The sequence below is a fragment of the Carcharhinus amblyrhynchos genome, chromosome 11, assembly GCF_965287045.1.
Source record: "Carcharhinus amblyrhynchos chromosome 11, sCarAmb.v2.hapA, whole genome shotgun sequence".
In the NCBI taxonomy this organism is placed as follows: domain Eukaryota; kingdom Metazoa; phylum Chordata; class Chondrichthyes; order Carcharhiniformes; family Carcharhinidae; genus Carcharhinus; species Carcharhinus amblyrhynchos.
The window spans coordinates 45,579,964-45,602,370 of record NC_137334.1 but is presented as its reverse complement, the minus strand read 5'-3'; the positions used below and the strand labels follow the sequence as shown (position 1 = coordinate 45,602,370).

The 22,407-nt window shown below is 40.8% G+C and overlaps 1 protein-coding gene across 2 annotated transcripts in view; it reads left to right on the top strand.

Annotated features, from left to right (window-relative positions):
• Positions 1 to 22,407, top strand: part of LOC145350093 (mitogen-activated protein kinase kinase kinase 20-like) — a 70,051-nt gene that overhangs the window by 4,735 nt on the left and 42,909 nt on the right. For both annotated transcript variants that reach the window (XM_080198983.1, XM_080198984.1), the window contains exons 3-4: positions 1,441 to 1,528; positions 15,881 to 15,982. In XM_080198983.1, the coding sequence (XP_080055109.1) occupies positions 1,441 to 1,528; positions 15,881 to 15,982 (190 nt within the window). The remainder of the gene's footprint in view (positions 1 to 1,440; positions 1,529 to 15,880; positions 15,983 to 22,407) is intronic.

The window sequence follows — 22,407 nt, the reverse complement described above, 5'->3', positions numbered from 1 at the left end:
TTGATTTTTTTTTAGCAAGAATGAGGGGCTTAAAGAAATATATTGGTTTTAAAAAAGTAGCAGAGAAGTTAATTGAGCTAAAAGGTGGGAAGATAAGCTGATAGAATGAAAAGAGATCTGAACAGGTTAAGTGAGTGGGCAAGGATAAGTCAGATAGTGAAGTTACCCACTCTGGTTGGAAAATTAGAAAAGCAAATGTTATTTAATGAGTGCCTGGGAAAGATTGCGAAAGAGGGAGACCTGAGTTTTTAACATTAATCCTGGTAGGTATGGCAAGCAATTAAGAAAACAACTGGCATATAAGAATAAAGAGATCTTACTACAATTATATAGGGCCCAATGAAAGCATCTCAAATACTGTGTACAGTTTTCTTTGCTAAAGAAAATAAACTTTGCTTCATGAGAGTGCAATGAAAATTCGCAAGACCATCCTTTTGAATGAGATGTAGATCATGCCTATATTTCATGGAATTTAGAATATGGGATGATCTGGCTGAAACATATAGAATTCTTATGGGGTTTGACAGAATTAATGCTGACTGGGGAATCTAGAATACAGTCTGTGGATTTCTCAAGAACCCAGTCAGTTGTCAGTAAACTCCAAGTCAAATTGAAACTCGCAAGGAATTCCTAGCTTCATCTTTGAAGATCTCTTATGATTCTCTCCAAACATCACTCCCACTCTCAGTTTTTACATTGAATTCACAGGATTTTGATTTTGGTTTCTGAGATTCCTTCTCCCTGAATTTCTGAGTACACTCAACACTAGCTTACAAGCACACTTTCAGATCTATGATCATGCCAAGCAGAACACCACAGTTCCTTTGCTCCATTAGCCCTCTTAAAGTTTGTTCCTCACAATCTTTATTTACTTGAGACCTGTGTCTGTCCCCGTTCTCTTTGTGACACTTGCTAGATGACAGACATGCCTCAAACTCACTGCTTAAAGAAGAGTTATGCACTGACACTTGAAGTGATCGGGTAACCTATCAAAGCACTCCAAGAGGATCCCACCCTTGTTGCTAGGCTGCAACCAAGGGAAAAAGTAGTGGAGGATTCGAGATTTTAACTATTACATTCTCCACAAATTTCTAATTTGGCACCCAGGATTTCATGACAAAAGATGGATTTGAGGTGGAAGATCAACCCTGGTCTGACTGGTTGACTGACTGAGCAGGCTTTGGGGTCAAATGGCTATCTCCTATTTCAAATGCATTTATGTTGTTAACAATGTTATTTTTTCAATTCCATTAATGTGGGTGTTTGAAACAGCTCTGTAGCATTTAACTCTAATATTTAATCATTTTTAAAAAATGAGTTTTGGAGTACCAAATCTACGGTAGTGAAATTATATTATCCTCTTGTTGTATTTCAGCTGTTTGTATTAGTTCATCATGCTTGATTTTTGTTTAAATAATGTATTTTCTGATTTTGATTCAGGCTGAAATTCTGAGTGTTCTCAGCCACAGAAACATCATTCAGTTCTATGGAGCCGTCCTAGAGTCACCCAACTATGGCATAGTAACTGGTAAGCATTTTTATAACGTTGCACACAATTGATCAGTGCTTTTGTGCAGTGCCATTCTCAGTCTTCTTGCATGTTACATACCAGAAATTCTTGCTTATGTATTTGCTTGCCAACTTCCTTATTTGAAAAGAATACAAAATGGCAAATTCTAATTTTGCATGCATTTATGATTGTACACATAGCCTAAATATATGCTACATGATATTCCTTTTGTACAAGTTTAACACACATCCAGCTTCCAATAAATGATAGTCAGCAATATTAGCACCAAACGTCTCAATTTTTGTACTTTACCATACAATCTCATTACAATTTGTTTCTAAAATTGTTATCTTAAATAGGAGCAGGAGGCTTCGTGAGCCTGCTTTACCATTCGATAAGATCATGGCTGATCTGATTGACGCCTTAACTCCACTATTCTGTCTGCATGATTTGTACTATTTTTCCCACACATTCACATTTTCCCCATGTATGCATGCATTTATGCTTATCAGTATTAGATTTGCTGAACTGTGGGAGACAATCTCTCACTGTTAGCATTGCATGATGGATAACATTCTGGCTTTGCAAAGTATTCACATGATCTCTTGGGAGGCCCCATGCATACTTTATAAACTTGCTTTGAGGTTGTTTAAATGTATTTCCAAGTGCATATGCTTACATTTGCGCTCTGAATCACCAAATACTTTAAGCTTGACAGGGGTAGATGTTGAGAAGACGTTTTCCCTCATGGGAGAAGATGCAACCAAGGGAGGGGACATTTAAGATGGAGACGAGGAGGAATTTTTCTCTCAGAGGACAGTTAGTCTTTGGAATTTTTGTCACCAGAGACTAGTGCTGGCTGGGACATTTGATTATATTCAAGGCTAAGGGAGACAGATCTTTAATTTACAATGAAGTTGGGTGTTATGGGGGCTGGTGAAGAAGTTATGGGGGCTGGAGTTAATGTTGGAGCAGGTTGATGGTCAAATGGTTTACTCCAGCTCCTTTTCCTTACGTTCCTATGATCTTGCATAAGGTTTCTTGCTCACAACCCAGAACAGTTTGCAACAGGACAGTATGTTTAGGACATGTTAATGTTTTGAGCATGTGAGTAGAAGCATAATTGTACACTGTTATGTTATCCATATTTACAAATAGGCTTATGAGAGAAAGTTGGAGGTGTTGGATTTTATTCAAAAGTAGCTTTTATTAAAGTACTGGGCATTATGGGTTAAAAGCTTATTGTTCTTATTTTGTGGCATGTTTTTCATTAGGAGTTGCAAATGGTTTATTTTGGATAACTAATCAGAACAGCCCTGGGATGCGTTTTAGAATTTCCAAATGACCTGCTTTGCTGGCAATTGATAGAATTATGCACTGGTGGGACGTGAAAAGGCTTTGCAATTTTTCATAGTCCATTTTATTAAACAACCTAAATTAATTAGATTTAAAGAAAAGGGTTTTGTTTTCTGCTGATTCCAGCGCAGAGTTTGAGAGCAAGATGAGAGTTAATTTGTCGGCTCTGCAGGTTGGGGTTGAAATTCTCTCCAAATGCAAATGTCCAAATAAAGAAGAGTCCAGTAATTAGGATGTTAATATGAACTGTAACAGATATGAACTTTGTTTTATGCGCATAAGAACAGAAGTAGGTCATTCAACCATGAGTCTGTTCCACCATTCAGTTAATTTATAGTTGATCAGAGCTTCATCTTTGCTCCACGTTCCTTGAACCGGAATAAAAATGTAACATTTCTGGTCTTAAAACTTTCAAGTGACCCAACCTTTTATGGAAGAGAGTTTCACTTTTCCACAACTCTTGATATGAATTTTTTTCTGATTTCACTCCTGAAACCTCGGCTCTAATTTGAAGATTAGGACCTCTTGTTCGGGGTTGACCCTGTGCAATAAATATTTTGTCTTGGTCCTAACAAATCCTGTTCTTATTTTAGAGACTTCAGTGAGTTCACCCAAGAATCTTCTAAACATGAGGGAAAATGCGCCAAGTTTCTTTACCTTTTATGACGTAGAAATTACTGGTTGGGCCAGCATTTATTGCCTATCTCTAATTGTCCTTCAGAAGGTGATGGTGAGCCATCTCTTGAAACACTCCAGTCTATGTGGTGCCGGTACACTCAGTGCTGTTAAAGAGGTCATTACAGGATCTTGACCCAGTAACAGTGAAGGAACGGCAATGTATTTCCAAGTCAAGTTTGTATGTGGGGCTTGGAGGGGAACTTGCAGGCGATGCAGGCAGTGGAGATGAGAGGTCTGGAAAGTGCTACTATGCATATTGTATGTGATACACACTCCTGCCATAATGAGCTGGTTGTGGAGGAAGATGGTGGATGGGGTGGCAATAAAATTAGCTACTTTGTCATGAATGGTGTTGAGATTCTTAAAAGTTGTTGGAGCTGCACTCATCCAGGCAACTGGAGAGTATTCCTTCAGACTCCTGATTGCTATCTTGTAGATGGTGTACAAGCTTTGGGGAGTCAGATGAATTACTTGCTGCAGAATTCACAGCCCCTTACCTGTTCCTGTCACCACATTATTTATTTGGCTGGTCCAGTTCATTCTCTGGTGAATGGCAACCTTGTGATGTTGGTGATGGGTTGGCCATGGAATAAAATATTATCACTTATCAGTAAACATCTCCACATCTGAGTTTATGATGGAGGGAAGGCCATTAAGGAAGCAACTAAGGCTGCTTTGGCTTGGAGCAATACCCTGAGGAAATCCTACAGTGACTTTGTTTGGCTGGGATGAGGATTGACCTGCAGCAGATTGGTGCTATGTACAAACCACACCATTTGAGTGTTTTTCCCCCTGACTCCCATTTACTTCAATTTTATTAGGGCTTCTTAATGCCACGTTCAGTTAAATGCTTCCTTGATGTGAAGGACAATAAATCACCTCACGTTTGAAATTCAGCTCTTTTGTTTGTATTTGAAACACGGCTGCATTAAGGCCTGGAGCCGAGTGGTCCTGGCAAAACCTAAAATGAGCATCATTGAGGAAGGGTTGCTTCAAAGTGCCAATAACACTGCCCAGCACTTTGCTGATGATTGGATCGGTCCTACCTTTTGTAGGCGTAGCAACTTTCCACATCGTCAAGAAGATGCCATTGGTGTAGCTGTACTAGACTGGATTGTATAGGGCTGTGGCTAGTCCTGGTACACATCTAGGATGTTGTTGGTGCTCAGAATCTTTGCTGTATTAATTTCACTCAATGGAAATCATGTGGAGTGAATTGTATCTGTGATTTTGGAGTCCTCAGGAGGAGGCCAAGATGGGTTGTCGACTCTTCACCTCTGGGTGAAGATGGCTGCAAACTCTCAGCCTTTGTCTTTTGTTAGGCTTAACATCACTAAGAATGGGAATGTTTGTGTAACTTCTTTGTTGTTTTATTATTCATCAACATTCACGACTGGTTGTAGCAGGGCTGCAGAGCTTTGACCTGATGTGTTGGTTCTGGGATCATTTAGCTGAATTGAATGTTGCTTCTGCTGTTTAGCGTGCTAGCAGTCTATTGCTGTAGCTTTGCCAAATTGGGCACTTCATTTTTAGGTATGTCCATGCTGCACCACAGGTTGGTTGGGTGCTCTTAGCAATACTCGCTTGAATAGATGCTTTTGTAGCAAGTAGAGTGGTGAGGATGAAATCAATTATTTTTCCTTGTTGGTTCTCTCATCACCTGCTGCATGCTAAGTCTGGCAAATATGTCCCCCAGCCCTCAGCCAACTCCATCAGTAGTGTTGTTTTTCTTCGTAATTTACTGCTTGACGCTGCCGGAGCATTCTGCTGAATGTATTTTTCCTGAGCTTTAGTATCAGAATTGAACACAGTACTCCAAATGGAATCTGAAGAGTTAGAGCATAACATCCTCACTTTTGAATCTCAAACTCTTTGAAATAAAGACCCATATTCAATTAATCCTTTTGATTACTTTTAGTACCTGTAGGCTAATGTTTACTGATTTGTATGCAACTGGAATTTCTCCACGATTTCCAGTCTTCCACAATGGAGAAAAAGTTGGTATTTGTGTAACTGAGACCTTACATTGAAAACCATTTGCCATAGATTTACCTATTCACATTGTCTGTGTGACCTTGCAATTCCTTCGACACACCTTACTTTGTCTCCTAACTTGGCATCATTTAAAATTAGCTTTTCATTTAAAAGATCTCCCTAAAAACAACTAGCGGAGAGTCCATGTCACAGTATTTCAAAACGTTTCCAATATCGAAGGATATGGTAATGGTGAAAATCAGGAGAAGGCAGGAAACAAGTAAATGGATAAGCATTTATACATGATGTCCCAGATAGCTTTAGAGCCAATGAATTATTTTGAAGACATTATTATTGACTGCAGCAGGAAAATCCTGCCCAGTAACTTGCAACTTGCTGAGAATCTCTGGACTATGATTTGAATGTTGACAGCACTTTTTCTAACTTTTAAGAACAGCAGAACTGGCTCCTGAAGAGACCTGTGGCTGGAGTGAGACAGTATAAACAGTGGTGGGGAAACCTGCAGTCAGAGTGTCACATATTGCCCACATGAGTGCTGAATGCGCCCCACAAGATAGCTTTTGACATTGTGTCATCCAGATCCAAAACGTTAGCTCTGTTCTTTCTCGATAAATGCTGTCAGACGTGCTGAGATTTTTCCAGCGTTTTCTGTTTCTTGTGCCATGAGACATTTTGTTCACCTTTGCCCACATGCAGGGTGGCCACATTCTGCTCATTTCTGTCCATGTAGTTTTCTTTTCCTACCTGTCTGACTAAAGTGACACACACACAAAGCAAAGGGCACGTGAAGAGAGGTGCGTGCAGATTCCACACAACACTGACGGCGTGAGCCGTGCACTTCCTCTGTGTGTCCAATCTTGTTTTTACTATTTGACGTTGATGACAGTTCTATTAAGATAATAATGCTTAAGTATTTTCTATAACTCATTAAATAATCAGCATCTATTAAGTATATTCTTTGTGGATGAGTGGACATGACCGACTTTAATCGTACGGCCCACAGAGATGATGGAGGGTCACTCGTGGTCTATTCACTGGCCTAAGTTGCCCATCGCTCGCATAACACTTTGCTGAAATGTAACTGTTGGTTATGCAGTGTTGATGTTTTGTTCTCTTTTTCTGATCACTGCTGGTAATTAATTTATTATTCCAAGTGAAGTTGATAACTCCATCCGCATTTGCCAGCAATTTCTCAGCTGATGCCATTGCATACTAGATCCATGTGACACATATTTTCTTTGCGTGTAGCCTCTCTCCGAAATATTTTGTCAGATAAAGACCAATTCAAAATTGAAAAGAGTCGGGAAGATTAAAAAGCAGAACTAAGAATAGGATTGCCTCCCAAACAGCTGATTGAAGCATGTATACAGGAAGTTGTACTTCTCTGTTGTCCTGAATAGATGATGAATTTACATATAAAGGCAGTGTTTATGACTGGTAAAGACACTGAGGCCTGTGGGGTGTATAATTGTATCACTTAAAGTTAAGAATATACAGGTGAGGGCATTGATTGCAGAGTTATTTGAGCATTTATAAAAAGGCCCTGACTCAGGGCGGTGTGAAGTCAGGAGAGATATACCTATAATATTTCACTGTAAATAAATCTATTCCATGTAAAAACTGACTCTGATTTTGTCCTTCACCAGCTGGCTATTAGGAGTATAATGGGATGCACTGATGGCATCTAAATTCCTGCCATGCAGTCCCAGCATGTGAATCTTTATAAAGTCGCCCCCTGAACAACTTTTTTTTTGTTGAACTCTGCAGAGTGGTCCAGATATAATAACTTAGTGATCTGCCAGTTAAGAATTTCTAACAGAGACTTAATACTGGCAGCAGCAGAGGTACCAGCAGATAATGTGCTAAAATCTTCACTAGAGCGATTTCCACTCTGTATAGTGACTTGTTGCTAAAACCCTGCTAAAAGTGCTGTGCTGTTGTCAGCCGAAAAGTCCTTCCTCAAAACAATGTCTGTAACCATATTTGAAATAAATCCTTCTGTCCACTAGGAAATATAATTTATTATCTTAACTTAATCTTATTTCCTGCAGTATCAAGATTAAATTACTGAGAAATGCTGTGTTGCTAGGAATCTGTCTGAAAATTCAATACTGATCGAGGTTGATGAATGTTTTGCAAATAACAACTCATAAGCCATGTATAAGCTGTTTTAGTTGTGCACACACGATACCCCAGGTTTGATTGGCTGCCAAAATTGAATTCAAACAATTAATGGTTACAGTGACATGCAAACCAAATGTTTATTTCTACTCATTGGTGAAAGACAGAATCATTCTACTTTTCTGTTTAACTTCAGTCTATGTAAGAGCCATGTTTCTTCTTCCACCAAACACAAATGCTCACAAATCCACTCTTTGCAGAATGTGCTATCTTGAATGAGAGACAGGACATGCAGTAACTTGGCTGTAGTGCACTTGGCTAAGTATTTTGCTTTGATAGTTGATCTGGCAGGTTACACGTACATTTGAGTCTTCCTTTAGCTCTATATCTTGCGCAGTATTGAATTTACAGGCAGATACCAAGCAACATCACATTTCTCAGTAATTTAACTTGCTTCCAGACATTTATAATCTCCCTCTCTCTCAATTTGTTACTTTCATCACATATCTGAATTTTTGCCAGTCTTCCTGACATTTTTGTTGTCAAGTTTCTGTTTTATTCTCACTACAGCTTCACTGATTAACTCCTTTTTAATATTTTAATGCCCAGGGCATGCAGTAACAGGCCATTCAACATTTGGTTGCAAACTGGGACTTTAAGTCAAGAAAAGACAGAACAGGAAAGGGGAATCTTGTGCAATATTTGCTGTTTCACTCGAGTGAGAGAGAAACTGAGAGCCAGCTGGGTGTGGCATAACAGCATATCGGGTCGTGCACTTACTGAGCCAGTGAGTCTTCCACATAACATTTTCCAATTTATTGCATCTACATTTGTATCTCTATCAGTCACAATAGAAAGAACTCTATGACAGCACTGTAGATATCACTGTAACCAACTTCTATATTAACACATCAAAAGAGCAACAGTTGTCTTTTGAGGAGATGTTAAACAATCTGTGACAATTCACAGATTCAGTTTACAGGGTATCTTGTTTGTGCAGTTCCATTGTCACTGATGGTACATTGTTGCTGTTGCAGACCTCGGCAAATTTCAAGTAACAAGGGTAAGAGAGGAAAACCTGCTATAGCAACTGTGTAGAATGATTGCCCACCCCTAGTTTCTGCCAGTTATCCATCGTCAGTTTCTCAGTCAAACTATTGACTCTCAATCTTTCTGATCTGCAGAGAAATTCTTTCATTTAGCTGTGCGGAGAGGTCTAGACTGTGCATTCACTACAACTGCACTGATTAAAATGTCATTCTTAAAAACTATTACTGTACATATACCTAAAATCAGTTCAGTCCTGCTGTTTCTTCTGACCTTTTAAGTGGTATGAGGATATACGTAAAAGCAATTGGCCTTTAATTCTAATTCTAAACAAAAAAACATCAGAGGGAAGACTGGATATAAAGAAGCAGGAAGCAATACAGAGGTTCAAAAAGTGCTGGGGGGTGGGGGTGCAGTGGTTGGAGGCTAGATATAAGGGAGTAGAACAGAGATTCAAAGACTAGTCAAGAAATGAGAGCTGGAATAGAGATTCAAAAGCACATTAAGAGCTCGGAAGCTAGGAGTAAAGTAACAGGAACAGATATTCAAATGCCAAGAGATGGGAGGTTGAATAAAAAGGCATGAGAGCCAAATCAAACACTGGAAGAGAATGATATCAGAATTACATTACGGTCAACAGGGAGCAAGGAGAAATAGAGAGCAGCCGGGATGAGTAAACTGGTGAACTTCTAACGCAATCTAAATTAATCAACAATATAGTAAGATTTGACTGATTCATTAGTATGAAAAGTAAACACTAAAGCTCATTTGATAATCTATCTCGCAACTAAAATCAGTGTGTGGTTAATCAGATGTAGGGAATGAAGTTAAAATTAAGTACTAAGGGGTAGTAAAACTAAAGTCTGAATTTTCAATAAATTATAATCCAAGGGGTTTAAATAATAGTTAAATATATTTCAGTTGGCCTCCCTATGTAAAAATGACCTCTACATAGGAGAAGCAGATAAAGCAGGTGATTCTTTATTTACTTGTGTGGTAAATTCAATAGTCTAATAATTGGAGGCATGGTACAGCAGCCCAGACCAGTGACGTGCACATCCTGTTTCATAAGAACATAAGAAATAGGAGCAGGAGTAGGCCATCTAGCCCTTCGAGCCTGCCCCGCCATTCAGTAAGATCATGGCTGATCTGTCGTGGCTCAGTTCCACATTCCCGCCCTCTCCCCATAACCCTTAATCCCCTCGCTTATCAAAAACCCATCAACCCGCGTCTTAAAAATATTTAGCGAGGCAGCCTCCACCACCTCAACGGGCAGAGAATTCCAGAGATTCACCATCCTTTGAGTGAAGAAGTTCCTCCTCAACTCCGTTCTAAACCGCGCCCCCATTTACTTTGAGGCTGTGCCCCCTAGTCCTACTGTCCTTTCTGAGCGGGAAGAGTCTCTCCACCTCTATCCTATCCATCCCATTCATCATCTTATACATCTCAATGAGATCTCCCCTCATTCCTCTAAACTCTAACGAATACAAGCCTAGTTTATTCAGCCTCTCCTCATAGCTCAACCCCCTCAACTCCGGTATCAGCCTAGTAAACCTCCTCTGCACTCCCTCCAAGGCCAAAATATCCTTGCGTAAGTACGGCGCCCAAAACTGCACACAGTACTCCAGCTGCGGCCTCACCAATGCCCTTTACAGCCGCAGCAAGACCTCCCTACTTTTTATATTCAATCCCCCTCGCTATGAAGGCCAGCATCCCATTCGCCTTCCTGACCACCTGCTGCACCTGCAGGCTGGGTTTTTGTGACTGATGCACAAGGACCCCGAGGTCCCTCTGCACCGTCGCCTGCTGCAGTTTTTCGCCATGTAGGTAATAGTCCTTCCTACCAAAGTGGACCACCTCGCACTTACCAACATTAAATTCCATTTGCCATTTCCTGGCCCATTCGCCCAGCCTATCTAGATCCTTCTGCAGACTCTCCCCACCCTCCGCGCAATTTGCCGTTCCACCAATCTTGGTGTCATCAGCAAATTTCGACACCATACACTCGGTTCCCTCCCCCAGATCATCTGTATAAATGGTAAATAGCTGAGGCCCCAGCACCGACTCCTGGGGCACTCCACTAGTCACCAACCGCCAATCCGAATAGCACCCAGTAACCCCCACTCTCTGCCTCCTATTTGACAACCAATCCTCTATCCACACCAACACCCTACCCCCAACTCTATGCCCCCTTACCTTCTGCAATAACCTCTTGTGAGGTACCTTGTCAAACGCCTTCTGAAAATCAAGAAAGACCACATCCACCGGCTCTCCTCTATCAAATGCCGAGAGATGGGAGGTTGAATAAAAAGGCATGTGGGAACTCGAGAATGCTTCTCCTGTTGTGGATAACCATATGTGCAGGAAGCATGATTAGCTGCAGCAGTTTGAGCTCTGGGTTCCTGAGATTGAGTATAGCTGACATTACTGGAGTATCTGCAAGGTTGAGAATTTTGTGCAGCACGTGTTTGTAGATGTGGTCATCCCACACTTTAAGGGTATGCAGGCAGCAAGGGAGTGGCTGACTGTCAGGCAATTGAGAAGGAGAAAGTTGGTCGTGCAGGAGACATCTGGGCACCTGTCACTCTTCAACCCTTATTCAGTTTTGAATATTGGTGGGTATGATAGCACCTCGAGAGAGTGTAGCCAGAGCTAAGCCTGTACCTTCTACTTCCAAACCACATTTTGAACAATTTAAGATCTCCAGCATCCGTGGTATTTTGTTTTTGTAAGTTCTGCAAAAAATACTCATTGGAGGGCAAACTAGCACTATGTATAGAAATAACACTTCTTTACTGTAGTAAAGCTTCCCAAGCTTCTTCGCAGGCGCAGTATAAAACAGAAATAATTCAGCAAACTATGTAAGAAGAAATTAGGGCAGATGACCAGAATGTTGGTCAAAGTGGTAGGTTTTAATAATATAGTCTAAATGCTGAGCCATTACAAACTTCTGTGATTCAGAAGGATCTGAGTGTCCTATTGCATGAATCACAAAAGACAGGTACAGCAAGCAATTAGGAAAGCTAGTTTTTGTTTATTGAGAGGAGAATTGATTACAAATGTAGGGAGATTATGCTTCAGTTGTATAAGGCATTGGTGAGACCACATCTGGAGTCCTGTGTGCAGTACTAGCCTCCTTAACGAAAACTATAAATGCATTGGAAGCAGTTCAGAGAACGGGCAGGTAGTCAAATGAAGAAAGATTGGACAGGCTAGACATATAGCTGTTGGAGTTTAGAAGAGGCAACTTGATTGAAGCCTTTAAGATCCTAAGGGATCTTGACAGGGACGATGTAAAGAGAATTTTTCCACTTGTGGGTGAATCTAGAATAGGGGGTCACTGTTTAAAAATAAGGGGTCATTAATTTAGGACCAAGATGAGATTATTTTCTCTAATGGCCATGAGTCTTTGGAACTCTCTTCCTCAAAAGGCAGTGGAAGCAGAGCCTTTGAATATGTTTAAGGCAGAGCAAGATAGATTCCTGATTAGCAAGGGGTGAAAGATTATTGGTGATTGGATTGTACCTCAACACCACATTCCTGCCAATCAGCCGTGATCTTATTGAATGGCAGAGCAATCTTGAAGGGCTAAGTGGCCTACTCCTGCCCGTAAAACGCATGTTTGTATGTTGTTCTTGAAAATGAAAGCAAGGGAGAGAGGCTTGGGGAGGGCATTCCAGGGCTTAGGCATCTAAAGGCCTGGACACCAGTGGTGGAATAATTAAAATCAGGGACGTTCAAGATGCTAGAATTAGATGTTTCAAGTGGTTGGGGGCTTGAGATTACAGCAATAGCAGGGGCTGGGAATAGAGGGAATTGAAAATAAGAATGAAATTTTACAATTGAGGTGTTGTGTAATTGGAGGCTGGGGTAGGTTAGCAGACGCAGTGATGCTGTTCTGAGTTTGAAGGGAAAGCAGAGCTTTAGATCAAGTACTAGTAAGAAACATTTGGGAACCATGATCATTGCCTCATAAATTAAGGTTTAGATTGATTGTGGAAAAGGATATAGAACAATCCAGTGCAAGAATAATTACCTGGGGGAAAGCCAACTTCAGTGAGATAAGAACAGATCTGAGCCGAATAAATTGGATCAAAGGTTGGCAGGAAAAATAATAGCTGAACAATAGGCTACCTTCAAAGATAGCCTAATCTGGGCATAGTCAAAAAGGGCAAGAAACCAAAGCACCCAGGTTGAAATTAAGATAAAGAAGATACAGTGTGCCCATGACAGATATCAGGTAGAAAATACAATTGAGAACCAGGCTGAATATAGAAAGTTCAGAGGAAAGGTGGAAAAGCATATCAAAGAAGCAAAGAAGTATGAAATAAGACTGACAGCCAATATAAATGGGAATCTCAAAGCCTTTGATAGACATATACATAGTAAAAGGGTGGTGAAAGGAAGATGAGGGCCGATTCGGAACCCAGAAGGAAATTTACACGTGGACGCAGAGGGCAAAGCCGAGTTATTAATTGAATACTTGACATCTTTCTTTACTAAGGAAGAAGATGATGCCTAGGCCATGATGAAAGAGGAGGTAATTCAGACACTGGAAAGGTTTAAGATCGGTGACGGGGTGTTAGATAGGCTCTCTCTATTTAAATCCACAAAAGCACCAGGACTAGATGAGACTCAGCCATTGATACTGAGGGAATTCAGAATGGAATTAGCAAGATACTGGCCATTAATTTCGAGTCTTGATTAGATTCTGGATTGGTGCATAAGGATTGGAGAATTGTAAACATTGTACTCTTGTTCAAAAAGGGTGAGCCCAGCAACTATATGTTAGGTAGAGGGGTAACTTCAAGAATGAATAATTTGGATACAATTAGTAGTCATGTGGATAAATGTGGGTTAATTAAGGAAAGCCAGCATTGATTTCTTCAGGGAAAATCATGTTTAACTAACTTGCTGGAGTTTCGTGAACAGGTAACCGAGAGAGTAGTTGAGGATAATGCTTTTGGTGTGATGTACATGGACTTTAAGAAGGCATTTGACACACTGTCATACAACAGACTTGTGAGCAAAGTTATAATAGATCATGGAATAAATGGGACAGTAGCAACATGGATATGAAATTGACCGAGGGATAGGAAACAGAGGTCACGGTCACTAGATGGTTTTTGGGCTCGAGGAAGGTTTGTAATGGAGTTCCTCAAAGGTCAGTGTTGGAACCCTTGCTTTTTCTAATAGATATTAATGATCTAGATCTTGTGTATAGGACACAGTTTCAAAGTTTTCAGATGATACTAGACTTGGAAGCATTGTGAATAGTGATGAGGATGGTGTAGTACTTTAAAAGGACCTAAATAAATTGGTGGACACGTGACAGATTAAGTGCAATGTAGGGAAATGTGAAGTGATTTATTTTGGTTGGAAAAACATGGAGAGACAACATAAAATAAAACTCTAAAAGGGTTGCAGAAGCAGAGGAACCTGAGTGTATCTGTGCGTGAATCGTACAAAGTGGCAAGACAGGTGGAGAGTGGTTAAAACAGTGTCTTCAGTTTTATTCTTAGGAACATAGAGTACAGGAAAAAAAAGGTTATGTTGAATTTGATTAAGATACTAGTTTGCCCTCAGTTGGAGTTTTGTGTCCAGTTCTGGACAGCACTCTTTAGGATGTAAAGGAATTGGAGAAAATGCAAAAAAAAACTGCAAGAATGGTTCCGGCAATGAGGAATGTCAGAAAGGAGAAATTGGGTCTATTTTCTTTAGAGAAAAGAATGCTGAGAGGAGATTTGATAGAGGTAAAATTCTGCTTGATACCAGATGGTTTCATGTTTACAGAGGCTAGAGCTTGGATGGGTGGCCAGAAAACATGGAATAGTCATCTGGAGATAACCAGAGGCATAGCTGAGGGCCCCAGCAGCAGATGAACTGAGGAAGATGATGTTACAGAGGTAGAAAGAGGTTGTCTTTGTGATATTGTGGATATGTAGTCAGAGCTTCATCTTTGGATCAAATCTGACCTTGAGAAGGTTGTGAACAGTTTGGCTCACCCTCTGATAATTAACAGGGAGAGGGTTGGAGTCGGTGGTTGTTGAACAGCGTTTATAGCAGAAACTGAAGACTATGGCTTTGCTGTTTTCTACTCCTCTGGTAATGAATGCTGGACAAAAATTGACAATTTAAAGGTGGGTGGGAGGAGTGGGGAGAGGAGATGATGAGGTTGAAATAGTTGTCAGCAATGTATGTGGAAATAGTTGTCAGCAATGTATGTGGAAATAGTTGTCAGCAATGTATGTGGAAACTGATGGGTTTTTTTTTGGTTGATTTAGTTGAGCAGCACAGAGATAAGGAATCGGAGGGAGGAAACCTATAGAATTTTAGGGGACATGGAAGGTAACAGTGTGGGAGTGGGAAAAGAAGCTATTGCAACTGACTCTGTGGCTGAGATTGTCTAGGAATGGGACCGGGCAGATCTGACTCAGTTAAATAACAGTGGCAAGGCATTAGGTGTGATCAACTATGTCAAGCTGCAGATAGATGGAGAAGGACAAATAAAAATAATTTATTTTTGTGCCAGTTTAGGATATTATTTTTTGACTTTGGCAAGGCGTTTTGATACAGTGACAGGGATGAAAACCTGATGCAAGGAATTGAAGCATGAAATTCCATGAAAGATGGGCAGGGTGGTGGCAGTACCTGAGGAGTAAGAGCTGATAGGAAAGCCAGGAAGAGAAGTTAGTTGGTCAGCAGTTTAGTGGAAATAGCGTTGAGCAAGAGGTAGGCCTCATGGATAACATGAACTCAGAGAGCGCATGGAGTAGGCTGAAGGAAGGGAGGTAATGAGCAGTTGATTGGGTGACATATTATTTGTATATTTCTGATTTCAGAAATTTAGTGCAAAAAAAGTTTTAAAAAATTTCAGATCTATTGTGGATGAGCTGCTGCAACTCTGGGTTCAAAGACGTAATTTGTTTGGAACACTTGTATTTCAACTGTTAACCTACTTGTTACTTTCTTTGTCACTTTCATGAAACACGTAACTCTTAAACAGAAACAAAATGTGTACAGCAATACTAATCTTTTCAATTAGTGTCTGCGAATTATTACTTTTTTTTCTGCAGTGGGAACATTTGTCTTTGATTCTTTGTATTTAAAAGCTATAGTGCATTTTTTTTAAGACGTAACGGCTGATGGATTTTCTTTACCCATTCTTTATAGAATATGCTCCCGGAGGGTCACTCTACGATTATCTATCCAGTGCTAAAAGTGAGGAAATGGACATGGATCAAATTATGACTTGGGCAACAGATATTGCTAAAGGTAAAAAAATCTTCATATTGGTTTTTAAAGTCATGTTTCTCTACCGTATGATGTTTCTTTCCGGTCTAAACTCACCTTGGTGAACCATTTTGGAATATTTCAAGTACAGATTATTTGGAATTTGACAATGCATTAAAAATTCATTGTTCACGGTTTATCCTCTTTTATTCTGATTTTTAAAAATATATCTATACATAATAGAATGTGCATTTTGAAAGTTACCTAATCCTGGAAATCGAAGAAAGATTAATGACCTGAGGGTGTCCCAATGCTTTTTGCAATTGATGGAGTACATACAAATGTCACCATTGATGTACTGTTTAAAAAAGCAAGGAATTGAGTGGCGCAGTGACACTTGAGACCAGCAAGGTTACAGATATGTTAGTTTGTGATGAGCTGCCTGAACTGAACCATAACTGACTGGTCGAGGGAAAGGATTAAAAATGTCTTTATTAATAAAGAAAATGCCTAATTCACTACTCAGTAACCCCATGGGAAAGTTAATTCATGTACAAATATGAGGTGAGAATTGAATCCAACTCAGCAGCAGTGCTGTCTCATAGACAAATGGTCTGTCCAGGTTTACACACAGGAAATTGCCATGTTGCTGAGATACAGGAAGACAACTAGCAACACCCCTGAGCGCGTGTCATGGTGCTCCGAGAGACACAGAGAAAGAAGCAGAATTGCGGGGGAAGAAATTCTTAACAGTACCGATGTTATAATTGGAAAGTGGCAGAAATTGCTGCAGACTGCACCACTTGCATATCAGCAGAGATTCCCGTTTTTAATGCTAAATTCCAAATAAAAACAGATGTGGAGCAGAAGTTAATAGAAGTCTTTAGTTTGCACTCACCCAGCTGTGTTTGATTTTAAGAATTACCATTGAGATTCTTTGAGAATCTCTGCCATTCTGAGTTGATGATTATGATTTTTCTACAGTTTAGACGGCACTGCATCTGTGTTGATATACACATTAGAAAAGGGTTTCCCAAATTTTTCCGGCCACGGAAACCTTTTGACCTCCCAAGAGTTTTGATAGAACCCGTGAGAAATATTTAAATAATGTTGGAATTGAATGACAAATAAAATTGATTGTATTTTGAACAATACACACAAATGTTCATAAAGGGAATCAACAAAAAGACTTTTCTGTTCATTATATGAATACATTTATAATTTATCTTACTCGACAAGTTAAATCTTCCCTTTTTGTTGTTCTTAGTGGGAGAAATGATGCTGTTTCTTTAGCTAACAAATTTGTTTAATATAAAGAGTACTGCTGGATAATTGGATGCTCATATCAGAAATACAGTCTCACGCCCACCCCTCCTCTGTTGCGTGCCTGCCCCTGCATGCAAGCTCTCCCTTTTCTGTTTTCTCTACTCCATACCCCGTGATCCTTTCCCCTGCCCAGTTTCTAGGTTCAGCATTCTTCCTCCCTATGGCTGCGGCCTAGCTCGCTCTGTTGTCCAGTCATCTTCACTCTTGCCCTGGCTTTGCCTCTGTTTCCAGCTTGTCAAGTCAAATGCTGACTTCTGAGTGCATTGCTGCTAATGGGTGCACTGGTCAACCTATGCAATGTGAAAACTGCCTTTGGTTGTCTGAGGACATTTGTTTTCAGATTTAACATCTGGGCCTACCCCCGAAGCCCTAAGTGAGTTCCCCCAGTCTGGGAAAACCTGCTTTGGGAATGTACTTGACGTAGCTTATTATTTCTAGGACCACAAATATAGAATGCCTAATTGGGTAAGTCAGAGAAGGATGCCTGATCCCTATAAACTATATCCAGCTCCTTCAATAGGAGGCAAGGAGTTGCATTTTTAGCCCTGTTCTGCCTACTTTTTAATCTCTCTGCAGTGTCTTTTATCTTTCCATTAGGTTGAATCATTTTGCTTTTGTCATCATGTACATTTCGAGTTGCTCGTGTATTCATGTAACTCTCCGGTGGCTGCAGTTGTACCTGCACAAAGGAAGGTGGCTGTGTTTGTTGGGGGTCAATAATCTCAGTGCCAGGGTATCACTGCAGATGTTCCTCAAGGTAGTATCCTAGGCCCAACCATCTTTAGCTGCTTCTTCAATGATCTTCCTGCCATCATAATGTCAGAAGTAGAATGTTCACTGATGACTGCACAATGTCCAAATGCAGCAAGACCTGGACAGTTAGGCTGATGTGTGCTGCAAATCTTACTTGTCTCTTAAGTGCCAAGCAATGACCATCTCTGACAAGAGAAAATCTAACCATCACCCCTTGATATTCAATCACATTACATTCACTCAATACCCCATTATCAACATCCTGGGGGTTACTATTGGCTAGAAACTGAACCAGACTAGCCATATAAATACTGTGGTTACAAGAGCAGGTCAGAGGCTAGGAATCCTGTGGCCAGTAACTCACCTGCTGACTTTCCAAAGCCTGACCAGATGGAATAATCTCTCTTTGCCTGGGTGAGTGCAGATTCAACAACAGTCACGCAGCTCGACACCATCCAGGACAAAGCAGCCACCTTAATGGCACCCTATCCACAAACACTAATTCCCACCACCACTGAATACAGTAATAGCAGTGTGTACCACCTACAGGATGCACTGCAGCAACCAGGCTTCATAGGCAGCAGCCTCCAAACCTGCGACCACTACCTTCTAGAAGGATAAGAGCAGCGGATACCTGGGGACATCGCCACCTGGCAGTTCCCCTCCAAGTCACCCACCATCCTGACTTGGTAATATATTGCCCTTCTTTCATTGTTGCTGGATCAAAATCCTGAAACTCTTTCCCTAACAACACTGTGGGTATACCTACACCACATGGACTGCAGCGGTTCAAGAAAACAGTTCACCACCACCTTCCCAAGGGCAATTAGGAATGAGCAATAAACATTGTCCTAGCCAGCCACACCCATGAATGATTTTTTTTAAACTTACCTGATTTAATTTAGCTGAGCTCTGCCCAGTTTGCATTGTCCTCAGCCACTGACAGTGCTAGCTGGCAGAGACAGGGAGAGCATTGTAACTTACTGTTTCCTGACAGAAGTACTTTACATTCCAATTATTTCTCCCTTCCCTGACATTTTTGTTTCATGATGTGGTTTCCTGTGCTGTATTCATTGTAGAAAAAAATGCAGTTATAATGTAGAACAGAAGGATGCATGAATGCGGCAGTCGGGTTTATAAATCCACATAAACAGTTGCTCTTCATTTTCTAGCAATTCTATTTGTGGTCTTGAGTATTATGATATTTACTTGGTTTTGCAATCCTCTCTTTTGTAAGGTTCTTTTCCCCTCGTTCTGGCTGTGAAGGTGGTAAGTCCTTCCAGATCATGGTCAATTGGAACTAGGAAATACACCATTTCTCTTCTAAAACCTACCATTCATTTGAATCATTTTTCATTAGTTATGGTGTTTGTTCATTTTTATTATTTGATTTTAATCATTTTATTTTTGCTGGGCTGTGCACAACTTGCCAAGAAACACCGTCAATGGCTAAGAACGGCACAAATTCAGCTTGTACTGTAGCAGCCAGGTTTATAAACCATCACATACTGTTCCAGCATTTCATAGCAAACCTTTTCACTGGTTGTGTATGGTGGCATCTTTGTATTTCAGAAGAAGTTGATTAGCACTGATATGTACTAATGTTGAAAGTTGTTTTGTGGAGCATATGGACTTAGCAATTGAAAATTTCACCTATCCCTTACAGGGGTGTAAGGACATGGGAAATGGGAGCTGGAGTGAGAAATTAGATCCTTTGAGCCTGCTCCACCATTCAATAGATCATGGCTGGTATTCCAGCTCAGTTACATCTTCCCACATTTCCCTCATAATCTCTCAATTCATCTAGTACCCAAAAATCTATCAGCCTCTGTCCTGAATGTACTCAACAGTGAGTTTCAACGGCTCTTTAAATGCTCTGAAGTACATTTGTTTCAATGTGAGAAATGTAGCAGGCAAAGCAGATGAACTTATAGCTTGGATTAGTACTTGGAACTATGATGTTATTGCTATTATAGAGACTTGGCTAAGGGAAGGACAGGGTTGGCAGCTTAATATTCCAAGATACAGATGTTTCGGGTGGGATAGAGGGAGATGTAAAAGGGGTGGGGGAGTTGCACTACTGGTTAAGGAGAATATCACAGCTGTACTGTGGGAGGACACCTTGGAGGGCTCATACAGGCAATATGGTAGATTCAGGAATAGAAAGTTGTAGTCACAATGTTGGGACGTTACTATACGTCACCCAACAGCCAGCGGGAGATAGAGGAACAAATATGTAGGCAGATTTTGGTAAGGTATAAAAATAACAGGGTTGCTGTAGTGGGATATTTTAACTTCCTGTATATTGACTGGGACTCACTTAGTGCTAGGGGTGTGGATGGGGCAGAGTTTGTAAAGAGCATCCAGGAGAGTTTCTTGAAACAGTATGTAAATGGTCCAACTGGGGAAGGGCCATACTGGACCTGGTATTGGGAAATGAGCTTGGCCAGGTGGTTGACGTTTCAGTAGGGGAGCAATTCAGGAACAGTGACCACAATTCAGTGAGCTTTCAGGTACTGATGGATAAGGAAAAGTGTAATCCTCAAGTTAAGGTGCTAAATTGCGGGGAGGCTAATTACAACAATATTAAACAGGAACTGAAGAATGTAGATTGGAGGCGGATGTTTGAGGGCAAGTCAACATCTGGCATGTGGGAGGCTTTCAAGTGTAATTTGATAGGGATTCAGGGCTGGCACATTCCTGTAAGGATGAAAGATAAGTATGGCAAGTTTTGGAAATCTTGGATAACGAGACATATTGTGCGCCTAGTCAAAGAGCAAAAGGAAGCATTTGTCAAGACTAGGAGGCTGGGAACACACAAAGCAAATGTGGAATACAAGGAAAGTAGAAAGAAACTTAAGCAAGGAGTAAGGAGGCTAAAAGGGGTCATGAAAAATCATTGGCCAGCAGGATTAAGGAAAATCTTTTTATACATATATAAAGAACAAGAGGGTAGCAAGGGAGAGGATTGGTCCACTCAAGGATATGGGAGGGAATCTACATTTGGAGCCCAGAGGAAATGGGTGAGGTATTAAATGAGCACCTTGCATCAGTATTCACCAAAGAATAGGACTTGGTGGATGATGAATCTGGGAAAGGATGTGTAGATAGTTTTAGTTGAGATCAAAAAGGAGGTGGTATTGGGGTTCTTGAGAAATATTAAGGTAGACAAGTCCCCAGGGCCTGATGGGATATACCCCAGAATACTCAGAGAGGCAAGGGAGGAAATTGCTGGAGCCTTGAGAGACATTTTTGTATCCTCACTGGCTACAGGGAGGTCCCAGAGGACTGAAGAAGAGCCAATGTTGTTCCTTTGTTTAAGAAGGGTAGCAAGAATAATCCAGGTAATTACAAGCTGGTGAGCCTTACGTCAGTGGTAGGGAAATTATTGGAGAAGATTCTTTAAGATGGATTTAGTCCCACTTGGAATTAAGCGGACGTATTAGTGAGAGGCAACATGGTTTCGTGAAGGGGAGGTCATATCTCACTAACTTGATCAAGTTTTTCGAGGAAGTGACAAAGATGATTGAGCGTAGGGCAGTGGATGTTGTCTACATGGACTTCAGTAAGGCCTTTGACAAGGTCCCTCGTGGCAGGCTGGTGCAGAAGGTGAAGTTTCATGGGATCAGAAGTGAGCTGGCAAGGTGGATGCAGAACTGGCTCGGCCGAAGAAGACAAGAGGGTAGCAGTGGAAGGTGCGTTTCTGAACGGAGGGCTATGATAAGTGGCGTTCCTCAGGGATTGGTGTTGGGACCTTTGCTGTTTGTAATATATATAAATGGTTTGGAAGAAAATGTAACTGGTTTGATTAGCAAGTTTGCAGATGACACAAAGGTTGGTGGATTTGCAGATAGTGATGAGGACCATCAAAGGATATAGCAGGATATAGATTGGCTGGAGGCTTGGGAGGAGAGTTGGTAGATGGCATTTAATCCAGACAAGTGTGAAGTAATGCATTTTGATAGGAAGGATAAGGAAGATAGGAAATATACAGTAAATGGCAGAACCCTTAAGAATATTGATAGGCAAAGGGATCTGGGTGTACAGGTACATAAGTCACTAAAAGTGACAACGCAGGTGGAGAAAGTAGTCAAGAAGGCATACAGCATGCTTGCCTCCATCGGCCGGGGCATTGAGTTTAAAAATCGGCAAGTCATGTTACAGCTTTATAGAACCTTATTTAGGCCGCACTTGGAATATAGTGATCAGTTCTGGTCACAACGCTATCAGAAGGATGTGGAGGCTTTAGAAAGGGTACAGAAAAGATTTACCAGGATGTTGCCTGGCATGGAGTGCATTAGCTATGAGGAGAGGTTGGAGAAACTTGCTTTGTTCTCACTGGAACAACAGAAGTTGAAGGGTGACCTGATAGAAGTCTACAAGATTAT